At 33.7% G+C, this 17,584-nt stretch overlaps 5 protein-coding genes and 1 non-coding gene across 12 annotated transcripts in view; 2 read left to right on the forward strand and 4 right to left on the reverse strand.

Annotated features, from left to right (window-relative positions):
• LOC104724339 (beta-glucosidase 8) overlaps nt 1-1,042 on the reverse strand; it is a 2,291-nt gene extending 1,249 nt beyond the window's left edge. For 2 of the 7 annotated variants that reach the window (XM_010442800.1, XM_010442801.1), the window contains exons 1-5: nt 911-1,042; nt 753-804; nt 440-505; nt 270-340; nt 90-177 (exon numbers count right to left, since the gene is read on the reverse strand). In XM_010442800.1, coding sequence (XP_010441102.1) covers nt 90-177; nt 270-340; nt 440-505; nt 753-804; nt 911-1,036 — 403 coding nt within the window. In that variant the 5' untranslated portion in view covers nt 1,037-1,042. Of the gene's footprint in view, nt 1-89; nt 178-269; nt 510-619; nt 805-910 lie in introns of all 7 variants that reach the window. The other 5 variants (XR_002034053.1, XR_757627.1, XR_002034054.1 and 2 more) reach the window with 5 other exon arrangements.
• Nucleotides 1,887-3,161, reverse strand: LOC104724340. Its single transcript, XM_010442802.1, has 2 exons — nt 2,786-3,161; nt 1,887-2,441 (listed from the first exon to the last, which is right to left on the reverse strand). Exons 1-2 carry the CDS (start codon nt 3,149-3,151, stop codon nt 2,019-2,021), a joined length of 789 nt encoding a protein of 262 aa, XP_010441104.1. The 5' UTR covers nt 3,152-3,161; the 3' UTR covers nt 1,887-2,018.
• On the forward strand, nt 9,820-11,605 carry LOC104724341 (plant cysteine oxidase 2-like). The gene is made up of 5 exons (XM_010442803.2): nt 9,820-10,320; nt 10,424-10,542; nt 10,638-10,767; nt 10,855-11,073; nt 11,261-11,605. The coding sequence occupies exons 1-5, from the start codon at nt 10,077-10,079 to the stop codon at nt 11,383-11,385; spliced, it is 837 nt and encodes a 278-aa protein (XP_010441105.1). The 5' UTR covers nt 9,820-10,076; the 3' UTR covers nt 11,386-11,605.
• Nucleotides 11,724-11,796, forward strand: TRNAA-AGC. The gene has a single exon. It is a non-coding gene; the product is annotated as a tRNA-Ala (tRNA).
• LOC104724342 (translation factor GUF1 homolog, mitochondrial-like) lies at nt 11,939-14,430 on the reverse strand. Its single transcript, XM_010442804.2, has 3 exons — nt 14,051-14,430; nt 13,186-13,918; nt 11,939-13,038 (listed from the first exon to the last, which is right to left on the reverse strand). Exons 1-3 carry the CDS (start codon nt 14,369-14,371, stop codon nt 12,101-12,103), a joined length of 1,992 nt encoding a protein of 663 aa, XP_010441106.1. The 5' UTR covers nt 14,372-14,430; the 3' UTR covers nt 11,939-12,100.
• On the reverse strand, nt 15,086-17,573 carry LOC104728380 (probable polygalacturonase At3g15720). The gene is made up of 8 exons (XM_019231963.1): nt 17,415-17,573; nt 17,178-17,315; nt 16,572-16,693; nt 16,388-16,409; nt 16,073-16,280; nt 15,836-15,917; nt 15,644-15,752; nt 15,086-15,364 (listed from the first exon to the last, which is right to left on the reverse strand). The coding sequence occupies exons 1-8, from the start codon at nt 17,571-17,573 to the stop codon at nt 15,086-15,088; spliced, it is 1,119 nt and encodes a 372-aa protein (XP_019087508.1).

Consider the following 17,584-nt stretch of genomic DNA (forward strand, 5'->3'; position numbering starts at 1 on the left):
AAAAAAAAAAAAAAAAAAAAAAAAACAATTAAAATTCATATCAAAAAGCTACTTTTGTGGTTAGATCATAATCTTTGTTTATCCATTACATGATTTTGCGGTTGAGCCATCCTCCGTACTCATCTTCAATAGACTGAGGATGGTCATAATTATATAGCGTAACGTGTGGTTCGATTCCTGTAATTAAGTAGTTTGTCAAAACATGAGTTAGAAGCTACGAATTTGCTTTATAAGTTGAGATTACGTGCTTATAAAGACAAAAACCTAACCATGTTCTTTGGTGAGGTACTGAGGTTCTTGTAAAACAATAGGCCTTTTGGCTTAATGAATCCTCTTCCATCTGAAAAGTCACACAGACAATAAAAACCGTTTAAAGAGATCTTAAAACAACATCGTTACTTGCAAGAAAAAAAAGAAACCGGGAGAACGAGAGCTTAACATCTTCCTGCCCAGGTGATTGAGAATCTGAATGATTCTAAGCCCATTTCTGCCATGAGCTTAACATCTTCCTGCCCAAAAGTAACAGCAACATCTTATTTGAGAAAAGAAAGCCAGAGACTTACGATAACTTCTTTGAAAAGTAAACGGCAAAGAGAATGAGAGAAAGAAAAAAAAAAACCTTGTAAATGTGCTACCCATCAGATGCTATATCTCCATTACCTCTAACTCTATTATTTTTTTCGAGTTTCGAACAAGAGTGACTAAAGAAACTTATATAAACGAATGGCTCAACAAAATCGCAATAAAATTACCAGAGTGTGAGAAAGTATTCAAGACGCTATCTTCATTGACAGCTCCTTCCCTCTATATCCACAACATAGTAAAAGAAAAAGAAAAACTCTATTATATAGACAAAACAATAAAGAAGAAAAATATGAAGAACAGAGGATGAAGCAGAGAGACACGAAACCTGATAAGCAGAAGTGGCGGCTCCAAAGAGGAAATCCTCTGGAAAAATGTTTCTGGTAAAGGCATGAACGTAGCTTGTTGTCAAAACGATGGCCAGAAAAATAATAAATAGAGATAAAGGTTTCATTTTCAATTTTTCCTCTCTGGAGTCTAAAATAATTGAAATGTCCCATTGTTACCTTATATTCCTATAAGAATACTGTATTTTCCTTGTGGTGGGAGTCATGGGACCGATATAAATTTCCAAATACTGTATCTGTAAACTTATTACAGATAAAGTTTGGTTTATAACGTTGGTATCTTATATGATTGTGATATGTATCATTTGTTTATCGATTAGAGTTTTCGACATGTACAGTGGCGGACCCAGGAATAAAAATTAGGGGGGTCATTTTTTTAATAAAGAGTTAAAATGTTCAAAAAAAAAATTGTATTGGTGTAATAGGGTAGAATCGAACACTGGTTAGGGAAGTCATTCTAGGGGGAAACAAACCAACTTTGCTACTGACACTTTATTGACTACATGCAAAAACAACTATTTATCTATTTTAGGGGGGTCAGTTGACCCCCTTCTCTGTACATAGGTCCGCCACGTACCCCATAATAAAATAAAAATACATATAAAACTAAAAAAAATTTCAAAAATGTTAAAGATTATTGAAAGGAAATTATACAATATCATTACTATAGAGAACGTATAAAATATCTTACTATTCTAAAAGAAAAACAAAAGTCACATTCTTAAAAATATACTTTTATAATTAAGGAGACTATATATAACTAATTATTAGTACTGTCAAAATGTAATTAAGAAATTATAAAATTATTAGTTTTCTAAAAATGATTATTTTTTTACTCATCAAACACTTCTTGTTTCCTAAAAAAATATCACATTTGCTTCAACTATATTGAACTGGTAAGTTTCTCTTGTTCATTAAAAAATACAAAGATATTCAAAATTTGTATGGTAAGAAAATAATTTACTTAACTTATATACGTGCATTAAATGAAAAAAAGAGACTTGACGTTCTCATTTACACCATTCCTATCAAAATTGTATCGTAAAAACTCCTTATAATTTAGCCTCCACTTCTCTAACCGATTAGGTATTATTGTTGTCGCTCTCTGATGTTTGTATACCTCTTTGGTTTTCTTCTTTTAGAGATATCATTGTTACGTCCTACCTTAGTCACGCGACTACCTCTCGGTAACGCTGTGATTTGAGCCTTTTCTCTCTGACTTCTTCTTTTGGTATGTGTTTGTGTTTGTGTTGAAGATTCCTCCTCTCCTTTGCTATCTTGCCTTGTTTGAGATTTTGATGAAGCTTTAGAGTTGATTTCTTCGCCTGTCTTTGCGATTCGAGTAATTACTTGAATCCATTTTAAGATCCCATCTTTGATTTCTTTCTGTTGTTCGACAGTTAGTTTCTCTGGTTTGTTATTCCGCCCACTTGAAATCTTCTCACCAATGGATTGCAGTAATTTAACGGTGTTCATGGCTTCCGTTTTTTCCCGTTGTAGACTCATATTCACCTAAAGGAAACAAAAACGTTTACTAAACCATATCTTGTAGGTTGAGAATTGGTTTTTCTGTTCCATTTTTTTTTTATTGCTTTTCCAAATTTTCTTCATTTTATGAGATACATCAACTTAGAACCAAACTTTTTTTTCAAAAAAAAAACTCGGTGTTAAGAAAACTTAACCAAATAAGTTAGAATCGTTGACCAAAAAAAAAAAAAGTTAGAATCATTTATTTTTAAAATCCTTTCGGCGTTAATATATAAAGTAGCCTAATATATAAAGTATGTTTAGTTTATACTTCAATGACCAATATTGAATTTAAAATGAACTTTAGTTAATTCAAATTGTTCACTTACCCGACCTCCTCTAGATCTGTTTTCAACAGAACTGAGAGCTGAGATTGCCTCAAAAAGGCTACCAGCTTTGGCCTTCATGTCAGATTCGTAGCCTCTCGCTTTAGAGACCGGGCACACATATTTGGAATACGCCTTAAGTTTTTCGAAGAAGGCCTTAAACTTCTCTGTTTTAGGACATTCCTTCTCGAGGTCTGCTAGGAAATTTGTCACAACTTTAATGGTATAAGACTCGACATCTTTCACAGTCATTGGATCTTGAATCTGCGGTAAAACAGGTTTAATTTTCACGTGAGCTGAAGCTACATTGAAGAAGGTTATGGTTGCAGCAAGGATGGTGAAACGAAACAGAAGTTGAAATCTTGGCATAGTATGAGAAACGTAGATTGACAATTTTCTTTTACGTTTTGCAGACTCTAAAGTCTCATATATAGATATATGAAGGACTCTATCTTTAGAATCATGGAAATAAGGGATCTAATGGTTCTTTAGAATCATAGCGCACTTGAGGGATGGATTGGAGGTGAAAAATAATAGTAAAGAATCTACTGGTTCTCCTCTTTTAAATTCTTTTGGATTAGATGCACATGCACTAAATCCCACAACCTGTATTGTTGTTACAATTCTGTAATGTGTATACAATATTCAATTGGGATCAAATAAACTATATATATATATATATATATATATATATATATATATATTGCCAACATAGATGATTCAAAAGTTATATTTTTTTGTAAAACTAATCTTTAAAACGACAGTAATTAAAAAACGGATGAAGTATATATATCTCCTAAGCTTTCATTTTAGTTGACGTTAAAAGTTAATGTTGTACATAAAATAGGAAATTATTATTATTCTTTTAATAAATTAAAATATCATTTATTATCTGCTTAAAACAATTTAATCAATAGAAATAAAATTTGCGGAATAAGAATGGTCGGTCACNAAAAAAAAAAAAAAAAAAAACAGGAAGAAGATTCACACAGTTTATAAATCTTAACTATATGCACAGTTAATCGGAAATATCATATATATATATATATATATATATATAGTTAATCTCGGTGTCGTCGACCCATTAAGTTGAGAACCTATGTAACGATTATTATTATCGTTAACCAACGAAGCGTTTTGTTTGAAACTGAAAAACACATAAAAAGGAAAAAAAGTAACAGAGTTCCATGAATCTCTCGCTGTCCTATAAATTAGCTTATATAAACTGTAAAAAGAATAAACAAAGTACCATTCCTAGATCTCAAATCAAAACGCACTTCCTTCGTATTCTCTTTTTGGGGTTTGTTTTCGAACATTATCCTTGCCATACCATAAGTAATACAACCATGGCAAGGATCTCTTTGTTGTTCTTTTTAGCCTCTGTTCTAGCCCTCAGCTCGTTGTTCCTTTGCGTTTCCGGTCACGCTGAATACAACGCCAATTCTTTTTCTGGTGCTGACGTCCAAGGATTTGAATCTCTTTACCAAAAAATGTCTCACTTCTTCGGTGGTTATCTCGGAGGTCAAACTCACAGAAGAGAGCTCATTACCGTAGGTCCGGCCGTGGAAGCTCCTGCTGGAGTCAATGCCGCAGCTCCTACTGATCGAGTAAAACTTATTGATTCCCATGTCGATATTATTGGACTTTCCCACATAATTGCTAGAGAAAAAGGTAACAATTATAAAGCTCACAGAAGAGAACTATACAGCACAGCTTCGGCCAGTGGTGAAGTCATAAGAGGGTCACTTGAAGATTTTCTTAACTTAGGACTTGGAGGTAACGATCAATACGATGCCGCCGGGGTTGTGAGAGTCGGCCGGAGAGGCGCATTCAGGCCACCGAAACGGCCACGTAATAAACATGTTACTTCGACGGAGGCATAATTTTTTCACAACAGAAGAAGGAAGTCATGAGTTCATCTTTACTAAAATTATGTGTTTGTTTTTTTATAACAATACGAAGGAAGGGAAATGCCTTGCAATATTTATCTAATATGTAACCATATAAAAGTTGCAACATTTTTAATAAATAACGTTCAAGAGCATCATTAATTGGTCATCTATAAAAAGGGTGTCTTAAATATAAATTAACTAGGTACTAACCCGCAGAAAAATATAATTTTTTTTAAATAGATAAGATACTATATCTATATCTTTTTTTGTATTAATTTTTAAAATCTAAGCCGTTAAACAGAACTGTTATATATTTTATTACATTTGATTTTCGATAAAAAAAAATTAACCCGTGCTGGAAAAGTTTTGTGATAAAATTTGTAATTATATAGATTTTATTTGATTAGATTTTTAAAATCTTAGCTGTTAATTTTTTTGAAGTACAAATTAGTTTTGATTCTAATAGATTTTTTTTTACTTTTCTACAATTTATTTTATTTTATGTGGCCCCAATTTTTGTTTTTTAATTAATTATATTTATCTAATTAATTAATTAATTTTAATTAAGTTTTTCTAATGGCAATTGAATGTAATTTTTTACATATTTTAAGTTTAGTTTCATATTTGTACTTCCCAATTAATATAGTAAGATTAATCTTAATAAATGTCAAGACTGTTGTAAACCAAGAGGAAAAACAAAGAGGGAATGAGAATTAAAGAGAATGGAAAAAGATCTCTTCTCATTATCTAGCCATCACTCTTACAAACAAAGAATAACTAGGGTCACCTATTTATAGTGTTACAATAGTTTAGGGAGCAAGTTACATAAATTTGGAGACTGGGCTACTTGGAGGCTAAGTATTCAATAAATAAGGTTGTCAAATGGGATGTATATCAAAGGGGAATGTATCCTCAATGAGGAAGTAATGGATTAATCACATGTTTTATAACACTCGTCCTTGACTAATCATTACTATATTTGTCTAGTGCACTGCCTCGTTAAACCTTATCATGGAAAAACTCATTTGGGATAAAAACTATGTTAAGGGAAAAAAAGTGTAGTAACGCTTCCCCTAGAAAATATATGTCTCCTTTTTTCATAGGTCTCATAAATGTTGCGTTATGATCATTCTTTTTGCTTCTTTTGAACTTGTCCATATATGACAAATTTTGGAAGAGAACTTGTCCATTATTGTTAGTTACTACCTCATTAAAAACCTTATCATGAAAAACCACAGTGTGATAAAAAACCATAAAAAGGGAAAAAGAGTGTAGACACATCAATTATCATATCGCTCCATCTGGAAAATATTATCTTGAAAAGATGCATTTTGATTTCTGAAAATGCATTCTGAATGATGTAACAGGAAGCACCTTTGAAAGGAAATTTGCTTCATTGTTACTTGAGCCGAGGTATTGGCTAACAACTTCCTTATTCTTCTCAAATACTGGCTATCAACTTCCTTATTCTTCTCAAATTCTTGAATGTAGGAAAAGAATCTTGGAGGAACATGTTATGTCTTGTCGCTCTTGGTGTAGCTTCCTTTGAATTAGGCGACATATGCAATGATGTCTTCAAACAATGTTGTTGGCTATAGTTACTATTTTGCTTGCTTCTTGTATATGTTCGGGCATTAGTCTGAGCCCCTGTTTTAAAAATCGGCCTAGGCGGCCGTGTAATCGCCGGTTCACCAAAATCGGCCAGAAAATCGGTTGTTTCAAAAAAAAAAAATTGAGTTCTTTGGGGTATTATGACTAAGGAAAACCGCTGATCCACTCTTAAATAATTGTAATATCTTACATATTTAATATATATAAGGATAAAATCTTTAAAACTACTCCTCGATTACTCCCCGATTTAAATCCGATTTTCCGATTAATCGCTAGACCCTGTCTCACCGCCCGACTAATGCCTAGCGGTTTTTAAAACATGGGTCTGAGCCATTATGGATTCTCGATATACCTTATGAAGCAGAATAGTTTTATCATGACTTGAATACGCGACAACCAAAGTCTGTCAGTGAAACTCCACAAAGTTGTTTTGCGATATATCTTTATATGCAACAATACAAATCCTCCGTTTACAAGAACAACTAGACCAAACTCAGGGGTTCCAAAATATTATAAGCTCATGACAATCGTACATTTGCAATAGAAGATATATTTTACCTCATCTCAAAATCTACTTAATTATAGCTAGGGAATGAGTTATATGCTGCAAAGAGATTAGTAGTAAATGCTACGTACAATTCACAAGATATATAAATGCTCATCAACATTTTAATATGGTCTTTTACTCAGATGTTATAGAAGAATAGGAATATTAATGGTATATTATACATTTTCTAAAAATTACTCATATATTTAGTGCTCTAGATGTAATTACAATTATTACCCTGGATTAAATTTTCATTTTTTATTTCCAAAATAATAATAAAAAAATACACATCAGCAAACTATTCCACGTCATACGACAGCTGAGTTATAATGTTTCATGACTGACTTATAACAAAAAAATAAACTAAAAGTAAACAACTATATTTTATGACTTGATAGCTCGATTATAATACTCAAGGGAAAATGAAAGGTCTCGTAGATTCATATGACGGCTGAGTTATAATGTTTTGTGGTTGACTTATAACAAAAAAATAAACTGAAAGTCAACAACTGAATTTTAGTACTTGACGGCTGAGTTATAATACGTAAGAGAAAACGAAAGGTCTCGTAGATTCATATGACGACTGAGTTATAATGCTTTGTGGCTGACTTAACAAGAAATAAACTGTAAGTAAATGACTGAATTTTATTACTTGACGGATGAGTTATAATACTTAAGAAAAAACGAAAGGTCTCGTAGATTCATATGACGGTTGAGTTATATTGCTACTCGGCTGTATATAAATAACTCAGCCAACACAAACCTTGTTCGAAAACATGTAGCTCAGCTTTAGCTGATGGCTCAATATGTTCAATCCGTAGTCATCGAGAACTAACTTCACAAGCTTGTCGTGTGTTGTTTCTGCATCTATCTGCACAACTCTACACCCTCTATCGTCGGTGTTAAATATATATTAGTATTTCTTTACCCAATTACTGGAAACAACAATTACCGGAAGTGGATCCATGAACGAAAATAAAGAAGAATGAGGAAAATGAAGTTATGGATATCTTTGTTGATGTGAAGAAAAAGGTGAAGAACATGTAAATCCTTCACTTTTGAACCAGCTGAAGAACAAGAGTAAAAAAAGACGTTTCGTATTTCCTTAGAAGATGATGACATGGAATGATGATATGGAATGATGCGTTCGAAGTGGCAAGTCAGCCACCAAAGGAATATGTAAATCAGCCTAATTAAGTCAGGCATCAAACAAAATTATAACTCAGTCGCAACATGAATATTAGTACAGTAATTAAAAAACAAAAAAAAATGGTTGTCAAACTCAGTTGCTTAATGTCATAACTTAACTGAAAATCTGTAACTCTGCATAACGTTTAATAAATTGGCCGCACCTGGATGATATTCTAGTAATTAGTCTTTTGCTATTAAGTAACCCTGGGCATTCGGGTTCCCGAACCCAATCGGGTTTGGGTTTTCGGGTTTAGGTATATAGAACCCGTTCGGGTTTTTTGTATTTTCGGGTCGGGTTCGGGTATTACCCGTTCGGATTATTCGGGTATACCCGAACTCAAAAAAATCATGAACAAAAAAAAATTATTATTATTTTTTTTTTTATCATTTTATAAATTTCAGAACACATATATATATATATATATATAAATATTTAATGTTTCACATTAGGACAAAGAAACTAAGATGGCAAAATGGTTTAATATGTACTCTTGAATGTCCAAGGTACTGGGTTTGATTCCCTCTAGATGCATTTTTACATTTAGTTCGGGTTTTTTCTGGTTCGGATAATATCTGAACCTCAGAGGTACTGAATCCGATCGGGTTTTATACAAAACCCGAACCCAAACCTAACCACCTATTTCGGGTCGGGTTCGGGTTCGGGATTCGGGTTCGGGATTCGGGTTCGGATAATATGCCTAGGGCCAGTGTTCGAAAAAGCGTTCTAAGCGTCTGCCTCCGCTCCGCCTAAGCGCTAGGCGCTATAGCACCGCCTAGACGACCGCTTTGACCGCTTAAAATTATAGTATCATCTGTTTAATATATTTTTAAAATTTTAATTGCACAAATTTAAAATTTAGAAGGTTTATTTCTGTAAACATAATTATAAATGTTAATATATTGTTTAAAATGAATTGGAATAATGTTTTTGTTTATTATTTTGTTTTTGATTTAATATTTTTATTATTCTTATACATATTTTGTATAATTATGCATATAATATCAGATATATATTAATTTATAGTGTAAACGCCTAAACCGCCTAAAATTACCTAAATTCTGATTAAGCGTTCTAGCCGTTATGCCTTGAATCACCGCCTAGTTAACGCCTAATGCTTTTAATGTCCAGGACTACTATTAAGTCAGCTGTAAAATGATCGTCTTATGATGGCATGCTATTTCTTTTCAAAAGCATGATTTTAATTCCCAAAACAATTTTTTATTAAATAATATAATTTGTCTTTAGGTATGACATGTTTTTTCTAAAATAATATTGATTTTTATCATTTTTGTCAGATGGTACTCTTTCGTTGACACTCACAATGAAAACCCTATAATGAGAAACTACCACATGACGATGGGAGAGATTCCTGTTTTAGTTGTTTTGTTTATCATATTTCTCGTTATTATTAGTTATTTTACGTATGTTTTCCAAAATCATAGTATGTTTCTGCATTATTTTGTTTTTTTTTTTTGTTTCAAGACATATTTAAAACTTTTCATCTTTAAGAAGCATTAATTATACAATTTTTCTAATTTCTTAATTTCTGCCAATTTCCTTATATTATCCATACATTTATCATGCTAACTTTACTATTTACACACATTTGACCACCCCATTCATTGTAACTCAAAATATTCCTAAAAAGATGAATTTAAAATAAGAGGGATTATATTATTAAAAGAAAAAAAAAAAAAAAACACAAAACCCGCCGTTGGAAACAAACCCGCCCATAGAAAAAAAAAGATCGCTTGACTGACTGGGATACAGAAAAAAAAAGCATGGCCCCTGGTTTCTCTTCTTCTCTTTGGAATCTATCTATCTTCTTCCACCCTTTACTTCCTCAAAATAATCCTCTTTTATCCATTTCTCACCTTCTCCTCGTTTATCCCAAAAACTGTTCTTTTCCTCTCTTATTACCTTTTTTTTTTGTTAAACTCTTATCTATACACCCAAATCGAACAGTATTCGATAACCCCAGATTGGCTTAAGGTTCTGTTTTTGATTTGGTCGGGGCAGAAAAGTAAAGAAAACTAGGGGTTTATTTTAATAATGGGAACTGGTACAGTTGTGTCTGGACGAGTAAGGAAAGATCTCTCAAGAACGAATCCAAATGGGAATATTCCTCCTGAGAGTCGTTCTAATTCACGTAAGAAGAAGATCCAACGACGGAGCAAGAGAACCCTAATCTCTCCGGTTCAGAAACTGGTCGATACTTGTAAGAAAGTTTTCGCTAATGCCAAATCTGGAACCGTCCCTTCTCAAGATAACATTCAGATGCTTCGAGCCGTTTTGGGTAATTCCAATGATCCTTTTTTTTTTTTGAGTTTTGGCCTTTTGGGTTTATAAAAGTTTGAAACTTTTAATGATTTTATTGGGAACGTTTGCGACTTGATCAGATGAAATCAAGCCTGAGGATGTTGGTGTGAGTCCTAAGATGCCGTATTTTCGATATAAAGTGACGGGTCGATCTCCGTTAGTGACGTATCTTCACATCTATGCATGTCATAGCTTCTCGGTACATATAATAAACCTTAAGAAATCTTGAACCAGTCTTTTTGTTTCTCAAATTTCTTATTTTGCGTATTTGTTTTGCTTTGTGTGTGTAACAAGATTGGCATTTTCTGTTTACCATCATCTGGTGTAATCCCTCTTCACAATCACCCGGAGATGACTGTTTTTAGTAAGCTCTTGTTTGGTACAATGCACATCAAATCTTATGATTGGGTTGCTGATTCTCCCCGTAAGTTATATTACAACGTTAACCAGAATTTGTGTTTGTTGGGATTGGTGTTTTGATCATTGTTGTTGTTGTTTTGGATCAATGTAGAGCCGAGTTCGGATACTCGTTTGGCAAAAGTGAAAGTTGATTCGGATTTTACTGCACCTTGTGACACTTCCATACTCTATCCAGCCGATGGAGGGAATATGCATTGCTTCACCGCGAAAACAGCTTGCGCGGTTCTTGATGTTCTTGGTCCTCCTTACTTTGATCCAGCAGGACGTCATTGTACTTACTATTTCGATCTTCCTTTCTCCAGTTTCTCAGGTACCGTTTTAGAAACCTTTTTATGATGCTTTGTGTTAGATTCTTAACCTTGCCCGAATAGGCAAGAAAGTTTGATAATAATGTACTAGTCCAATCAAGTAACAAAACTTAGATATAGAAAATATACATTGGTTGCCTATTTAGTAGTGTGAGATCTTTTTGTGTGTGTTTGTTCCGGAATGTTCAGTTGATGGAGTCGCGGTTGCTGAAGAGGAGAAAGAAGGTTATGAGTGGTTGAAGGAGAGGGAAGAGGAGCCAGAGGATTTGACGGTTACAGCGATGATGTATAGTGGACCAACCATAAAAGAATGAATGTAAAAAAAAAAACAAAAAAAAGAATGGAAGCATAGCAAAAACAAGTACACACAAGGACACATCTGTTTGTGTTTTCTTTTTGTGTTTTATTGATTTCTTCTGTTGGTTTTTTTGGTTGTATATATAAAAAAAAAAAAGAGGTCTTTGAAAGTACACACAAGGACAAATCTAGTATCTATGTAACGGAGAAGAACAAGTACACACACTTTTGTCGGAATGTTGTTGTCTCTGTTTTGGTCAAACATAACGATCCTTAGAAATTGCTGTCGTCTAATGTCTGGTCTCAGATGATTAAAGTAAGTTAAAAATTGAATAAGTCTTTGTTTTATTCATTTGGGGATGTAGCTCAGATGGTAGAGCGCTCGCTTAGCATGCGAGAGGTACGGGGATCGATACCCCGCATCTCCACTGTTTTCGTTTTTCTAATTAAATATTTCAAAAAGACCTTACTAATTTGGAATTTAATTACAAAACCCCCCTACCCTATTTTTGGTTCCTACTTCCTACATTTATTCAGCAATTCTTGGGTTATGTCTTTATTATGAGAAACTGAAAACTATTCTCAACGTTTTAAATCGTAAGAACCTCAAAACTTGCGGCTTTGACAATTTTACAAACAGTAGTTTCCAGCAAACAAAAAATTATAAATTTCCCAAAAAAATAATCTTTAATTTCATACACTACTTGTCTTGTCATCTCCTCTTGAAGACTTCTAGGAGACTTTGAGTATTTGTTGGAAAGCTTCATGTGGAATATCAACAGAGCCAACTCGTTTCATACGTTTCTTCCCTTCTTTCTGTTTCTCAAGAAGCTTCTTCTTCCGAGTTATGTCTCCTCCATAACATTTTGCAAGCACGTTCTTTCTCATCGCCGAGATTGTATCTCTTGCTATGATCTTTGAACCAATAGCGGCTTGTATCATCACTTCAAACATTTGTCTCTCTATGTACGTCTTAAGCTTCTCAACCAGTTCTTTGCCTACACGGTATGCTTTCAGCTTGTGAACAATAGTGGCTAACGCATCAACTGCTTGCCCGTTCAAGAGGATATCGACCTTCACCAGATCTGATGCCTGGTACTCTGCATCCTCGTAGTCGAAAGATGCATAACCTGACGTTATGCTTTTCAATTCATCGTAGAAATCCACAACTATTTCCCTCAAAGGTAACTGGTACTTCAAGAAAACACGTTGTGCGTCTATAAACGTATATTCTAGTTGCTGACCTCTTCGATCAGAGCAGAGGTTGATAACAGCTCCTACGTACTCACTAGGTAGGATGATTGTGGCGATTACCGTTGGCTCCCAAGAAGCTGTGACTCGGTATTTGGGGTTTGAGGGTAAGGCAGCTGGATTCTGCACTTGTAACTTTGTTCCATCTGAGTATTCGAAGGTGTAAGGAACAGTAGGGATCGTGGAGATCACTTGAGTACCGTATTCTTGCTCAAGTCGTTGATGAAATACATCCATGTGAAGCAAACCGAGGAAACCACATCTAAATCCCATTCCAAGAGCTGTACTTGTTTCCTTAGCCACTGATACACTTGCATCGTTGCATGTCAGTTTCTCAATGGCATGACTAAGTGCTTCAAAATCAGATCCATCAGCAGGATACACGCCTGAGAACACCATATGCCTCACCGGCTTGAAACCTATATTCCAAAGGACCAAACCCTCAGTCAGCGACAAAAAGAGAATCTCAAAACGACAAAAATGAAGTTATCTCTTACTAAAACTCATCTATTCTTAATTACAAAAGATCTTAGGAGCTGCACAGGAGACTACAAAAAGAAAAGTACCTGGAAGAGGCTCAACAGTAGTTTTCGTTCTGTAGATTGTGTCTCCAATACGTGCCTCTTTTGTAGTTCGCATACCGGTAACTATATAACCAACTTGTCCAGTCAAAAGCATTCCTGTCGAAGTAAGTTCAGGATGCATAATCCCTACATCTAAAACTTCATAAGACTGACCCGATGCAGCAAACGAAACCTTATCCCCTTTACTCAACATTCCATCAACAACAGAAACATAGCAAATGACACCTTTGTACTCATTAAAAAAGGAATCAAACAAAAGCATCCGTAGAGGCGAATCACTAATCCCAGGAGGAGGAGGTATCCGTTCTATAACCGCAGGAAGAACATGCTCAAGACCTAAACCAGTTTTAGCAGACACTAAAAGCACATCATCTGTATCAAGATCAAACATGGATTTCAACTGAGCTTTGACACGCTCAGGATCAGCAGTTGGTTGATCAATCTTGTTAATCACAGGAACAATGGTAAGGTTAGATTCAAAAGCTAGGTAAAAATTAGCAACCGTCTGTGCCTGAACACCTTGAGCCGCATCAACAACCAAAAGAGCTCCTTGACAAGCTGATAAAGATCTAGAAACCTCATAGCTAAAGTCAACATGACCTGGTGTATCAATTAAGTTCAGAAGAAACCCACTCGCTTCTTGATCCTTTACTTTGTTTTGATAAAACATCGTAGCCGTCTGAGCTTTCACTGTGATACCTCTCTCCCTCTCTACCTAAAACAAACCCCAAAATAAGATTCAAAAAATCGAAACTTTATACTCTCATTATCGAAATTAGAATCATTACGGAACATTTCATGTCAATCTAATACTAAAAAAAGACATAAACTTTGAGAAAGAAGTTACCTGCAATTTGTCGAGATACTGAGGCTGGCCATGGCCTTTCTTGATTGTGCCAGTAAGTTCCATGAGACGATCAGCCAAAGTAGATTTCCCATGATCAATATGAGCAATGATGGAGAAATTTCGAATCTTTTCGGAAGGAAACTGTGTCAAATCAATGGTGGGTTCTTTCGAGTTATGTCTAGAATCAGAGCTGAAACCGTAAGCTTGGTACAATCCGATACATGGAGGATCTCGTCGACTGGATTTGACTGATTTGAACAAGATTGAGAAGGCTTGTCTAGATGATTTTAGGGTTTTAGACGCTCTGTACATAGAACCCATTTGAAGGGTTTTGCGAAAAGGAGTGAGATTTGGAGACTTTCTCAACAACACGAAGAAGTTTAGAGGAAACTCATCTCTTTGCTAAAACGATACCGTATCGTGAAATTTCCGAGAGAACCAAATGTTATTATTGGGTGGTTTAATCGAACTCGATTAAAGTTATTGGTTAAAAAATCATGTGTTATTCAATCATTGAATTTAAAATACTTATCAAAATTATATGTTTAATTTTTGGTAATGTTAGACACCACCATACTTATTGTGACTTTTGTGGTGATCCAACCGGATTTAGCAATAAAACTGTTTCTGTTTTACCATAACTTGAATGTGACCACGAAATACGAATTACACAATTCAAATATTCTAGTTGTGTTAAACTTTATCACCAAAACACCAATTTTTCTTATTTTCAAGATAAATTAAAAGAAAAATCACAAGGTAATTTGGATAAAAAATGAAAAAACTAACAAAGTGTTCTAGACAAATGATTTCAAACAAGCTAGTTTTGGCTTCATCACACCATTAGATTCACCTTAAACATTGAATGTGACCATGAATTACACAATCCAAATATTCTAGTTGTGGTATACTTTTTCACCAAAAACACCAATTTAAATTATTTTATGTATATGTCTTAACATAATTTAAAAAAAAAACACAAGCGCTATATAGTAGTTTTAATTAAAAAATGAAAAAAAAAACTAACAAAGTTTTCTAGACAAATGATTCCAAACAAGCTAGTTTTGGCTCCATCACACCATTGGATTCACCTTTAACATTGATGCATTCAGCAGAGGGATGATGATCATGATGCGACAACGATTTATTATATATCTTTTCTTCTTCTTCGTTTTCTTCCCGAATGTTTATATCGTTCATGAAAATACCTCTACATGGGACTGATTTGCTGCATAGGAGTTGCACAAAGGGTTTCTTGATTGATGTTCCATGTATGTGATTGTACATTACATTCTTGATCTCCACAGCCTTTGTCTATATTATATGAATTATACCTCAGTTATTACGTAATGCAATAGATTTATACAAGAAAAATCACTAGAGGGAAAAGAAAAGATTACGTACTTGGTTTTTGCATTGTCTATGGGGGCAATAAAATTGGTCGATAATAATAGGTCGGGTTGCTCCATGTAGTTTTATACGTTCAAACAAAACATTTCGCACATGTCCTCTTCCTCCCTAATTAAAACAATAGGAAAATGATATTGTCATTACTTAATTAGGGAGAAAAAAACGCAGATAAACTGGCTTTACCTGCCATGTCTTGATTTTAACCCCATTAGTTGTTTCTCTAAAAGTACAATCTTGAACAACAACATCTTCCACCGTTTCTTTGGTTCCATATCGACCTAAGCTTCCGATACTTGTTTAAAACAAAACAACTTGATCACATAATTATACGAATTTTTTATCTTATAGGTAACAAAAACATTGGAAGAAAAGTACCTTATTCCATGCCCCGGACCACATGAGATTCGTGATATGTTAATGTATTTTGAACCGTCACCGATAGAAATACAATCATCACCTAAAGAAATCAAAAGTCAATAAAAGCGGTTGAGATTATGGTTTGTGTTATATAACTCTAACCTAATTATGAGAGGCTTGGATGTAAACATCTTATTCCATCTTGTTGAAATAAACATTGACACGGTAAGAAACGATAAATGATGAATCAATCACCTGTACGGATATTACTATTGTGTACGATAACATTTTGAGAACGTTGAATGTGAATGCCATCAGTGTTAGGGCTATCACCATCAGCGGTTATGGTTAGTTGCTTAACACTAACCCATTTCGAATCTTCCAACGACATTTGAAAATTTGGACTGTCCTTCACCATAATGTTGCTTATATGCACATTACTAGAATGTGATATAACCACCCCCTAAGAAAGAAAAGAAAAAAAAAAATCGTAAATTTAATGTGCAGCGACTTATATATATTACCTTAAACTTGAGAGTGATTTTACTGGATCAGTGATTTGTTACATACCCTTGGTCTCTTGAGACATGCCTATAAAGAAAAACAAAATTTATATGGGTTTAGATGAATAGAAAGTAAAGTAGATGTTGCTACACTCATCAACATTGGAAAAAATATATATAAAAATGAGGAAGAGCATACTTTTTTATATTTTTTGCAATTTAGAGACCACCATTTTGGTCCTTGACCATCAAGAATACCAGGACCATCGATATGAAGTCCATTTATATGAGCGAATTCGATCCATTGATGACAATGATTTTTCTTGCATTCCCATTCGTCAGGAGATCCGGGAGCAATTACGTATCCACTTATCTAAAAAAATAACGAAATGTATTAGTATTGCATGAAATAAGTGTTTAATTCATTAGATGATTTTTGTATATATGTTTTAATTTAAAATCTGTTTCAAATCTTATTATATAAGAGTCTGACATCTGCTAACATTTTAATAAATATGTGATAATTTGTATATCATTGTTGATGCGTGTAAAAATACATTATTCAGATTTTTGACCTGTGTGTTAGATATTAACATTTTATAATATTTCATTAAAAAAATTCCAAAAAAGATTTACAAGTTTTAATGTGGTTAATTTTTTTTTTGCAAAACTACTCAAAAACTACATTATCTAGATTTTAGGAAAACTAGTTTGAAGAAAATCTTGTATGGTAAAAAATTAGATTTTCAGAAGGATAAAAACCAGTAACCACAATAAAACGTGTAAACCTTTAGGCCTAATCTAGTTAGTAAAAAAAAAAAGTAATGTTAAATATGTATATTAGTCATGCTACATACCGATAAAATGATTTTCTTGGATTTACAAGGGCCATGAAATTCAATTGGTTGGAGAAGAAATGTGTATCCTTCAGGGATTTCCATAATTGATTGGGATCCAATGTAATTGCATGTGTCTTCCCATGCATCCTTGAACGCCTGAAACCATTAAGTTAAGAAATTTTTAATATGTCTTTAACAAAATAAAATAAAAAGTTTCAATACATGCATGTATAGTTGACCAAAATGAAAACAAACCTTTGAATCGTCAAAAAATCCATCGCCAATTGCTCCATAGTCAAGAACATTGAAATTTTTATTATCATGATAGAGAGTAGAACGAGACTGAGCTAATTGAAAAGTGTGGAAGAGAGTTAAAGAAAGAAGAAATGAAAAGAACATTACGGAATTTGTCATTTTCTTCTACT

The sequence above is a fragment of the Camelina sativa genome, chromosome 11 (assembly GCF_000633955.1).
Source record: "Camelina sativa cultivar DH55 chromosome 11, Cs, whole genome shotgun sequence".
Lineage (NCBI taxonomy): Eukaryota > Viridiplantae > Streptophyta > Magnoliopsida > Brassicales > Brassicaceae > Camelina > Camelina sativa.

Coding starts and splice junctions, on each gene's coding strand:
- LOC104724340 (XM_010442802.1), bottom strand. CDS start 3,151: ATGCCAAGATTTCAACTTCTGTTTCGTTTCACCATCCTTGCTGCAACC. Junction 2,442..2,785: donor ACAGATCTAGAGGAGGTCGG/GTAAGTGAACAA, acceptor TGTTTCCTTTAG/GTGAATATGAGTCTACAACG.
- LOC104724341 (XM_010442803.2), top strand. CDS start 10,077: ATGGGAACTGGTACAGTTGTGTCTGGACGAGTAAGGAAAGATCTCTCA. Junction 10,321..10,423: donor GATGCTTCGAGCCGTTTTGG/GTAATTCCAATG, acceptor CGACTTGATCAG/ATGAAATCAAGCCTGAGGAT. Junction 10,543..10,637: donor ATGCATGTCATAGCTTCTCG/GTACATATAATA, acceptor GTGTGTAACAAG/ATTGGCATTTTCTGTTTACC.
- LOC104724342 (XM_010442804.2), bottom strand. CDS start 14,371: ATGGGTTCTATGTACAGAGCGTCTAAAACCCTAAAATCATCTAGACAA. Junction 13,919..14,050: donor AGTATCTCGACAAATTGCAG/GTAACTTCTTTC, acceptor GGTTTGTTTTAG/GTAGAGAGGGAGAGAGGTAT. Junction 13,039..13,185: donor TACTGTTGAGCCTCTTCCAG/GTACTTTTCTTT, acceptor TTTGGAATATAG/GTTTCAAGCCGGTGAGGCAT.
- LOC104728380 (XM_019231963.1), bottom strand. CDS start 17,573: ATGACAAATTCCGTAATGTTCTTTTCATTTCTTCTTTCTTTAACTCTC. Junction 17,316..17,414: donor GATTTTTTGACGATTCAAAG/GTTTGTTTTCAT, acceptor TAATGGTTTCAG/GCGTTCAAGGATGCATGGGA. Junction 15,753..15,835: donor GGTCCGGGGCATGGAATAAG/GTACTTTTCTTC, acceptor GTTTTAAACAAG/TATCGGAAGCTTAGGTCGAT.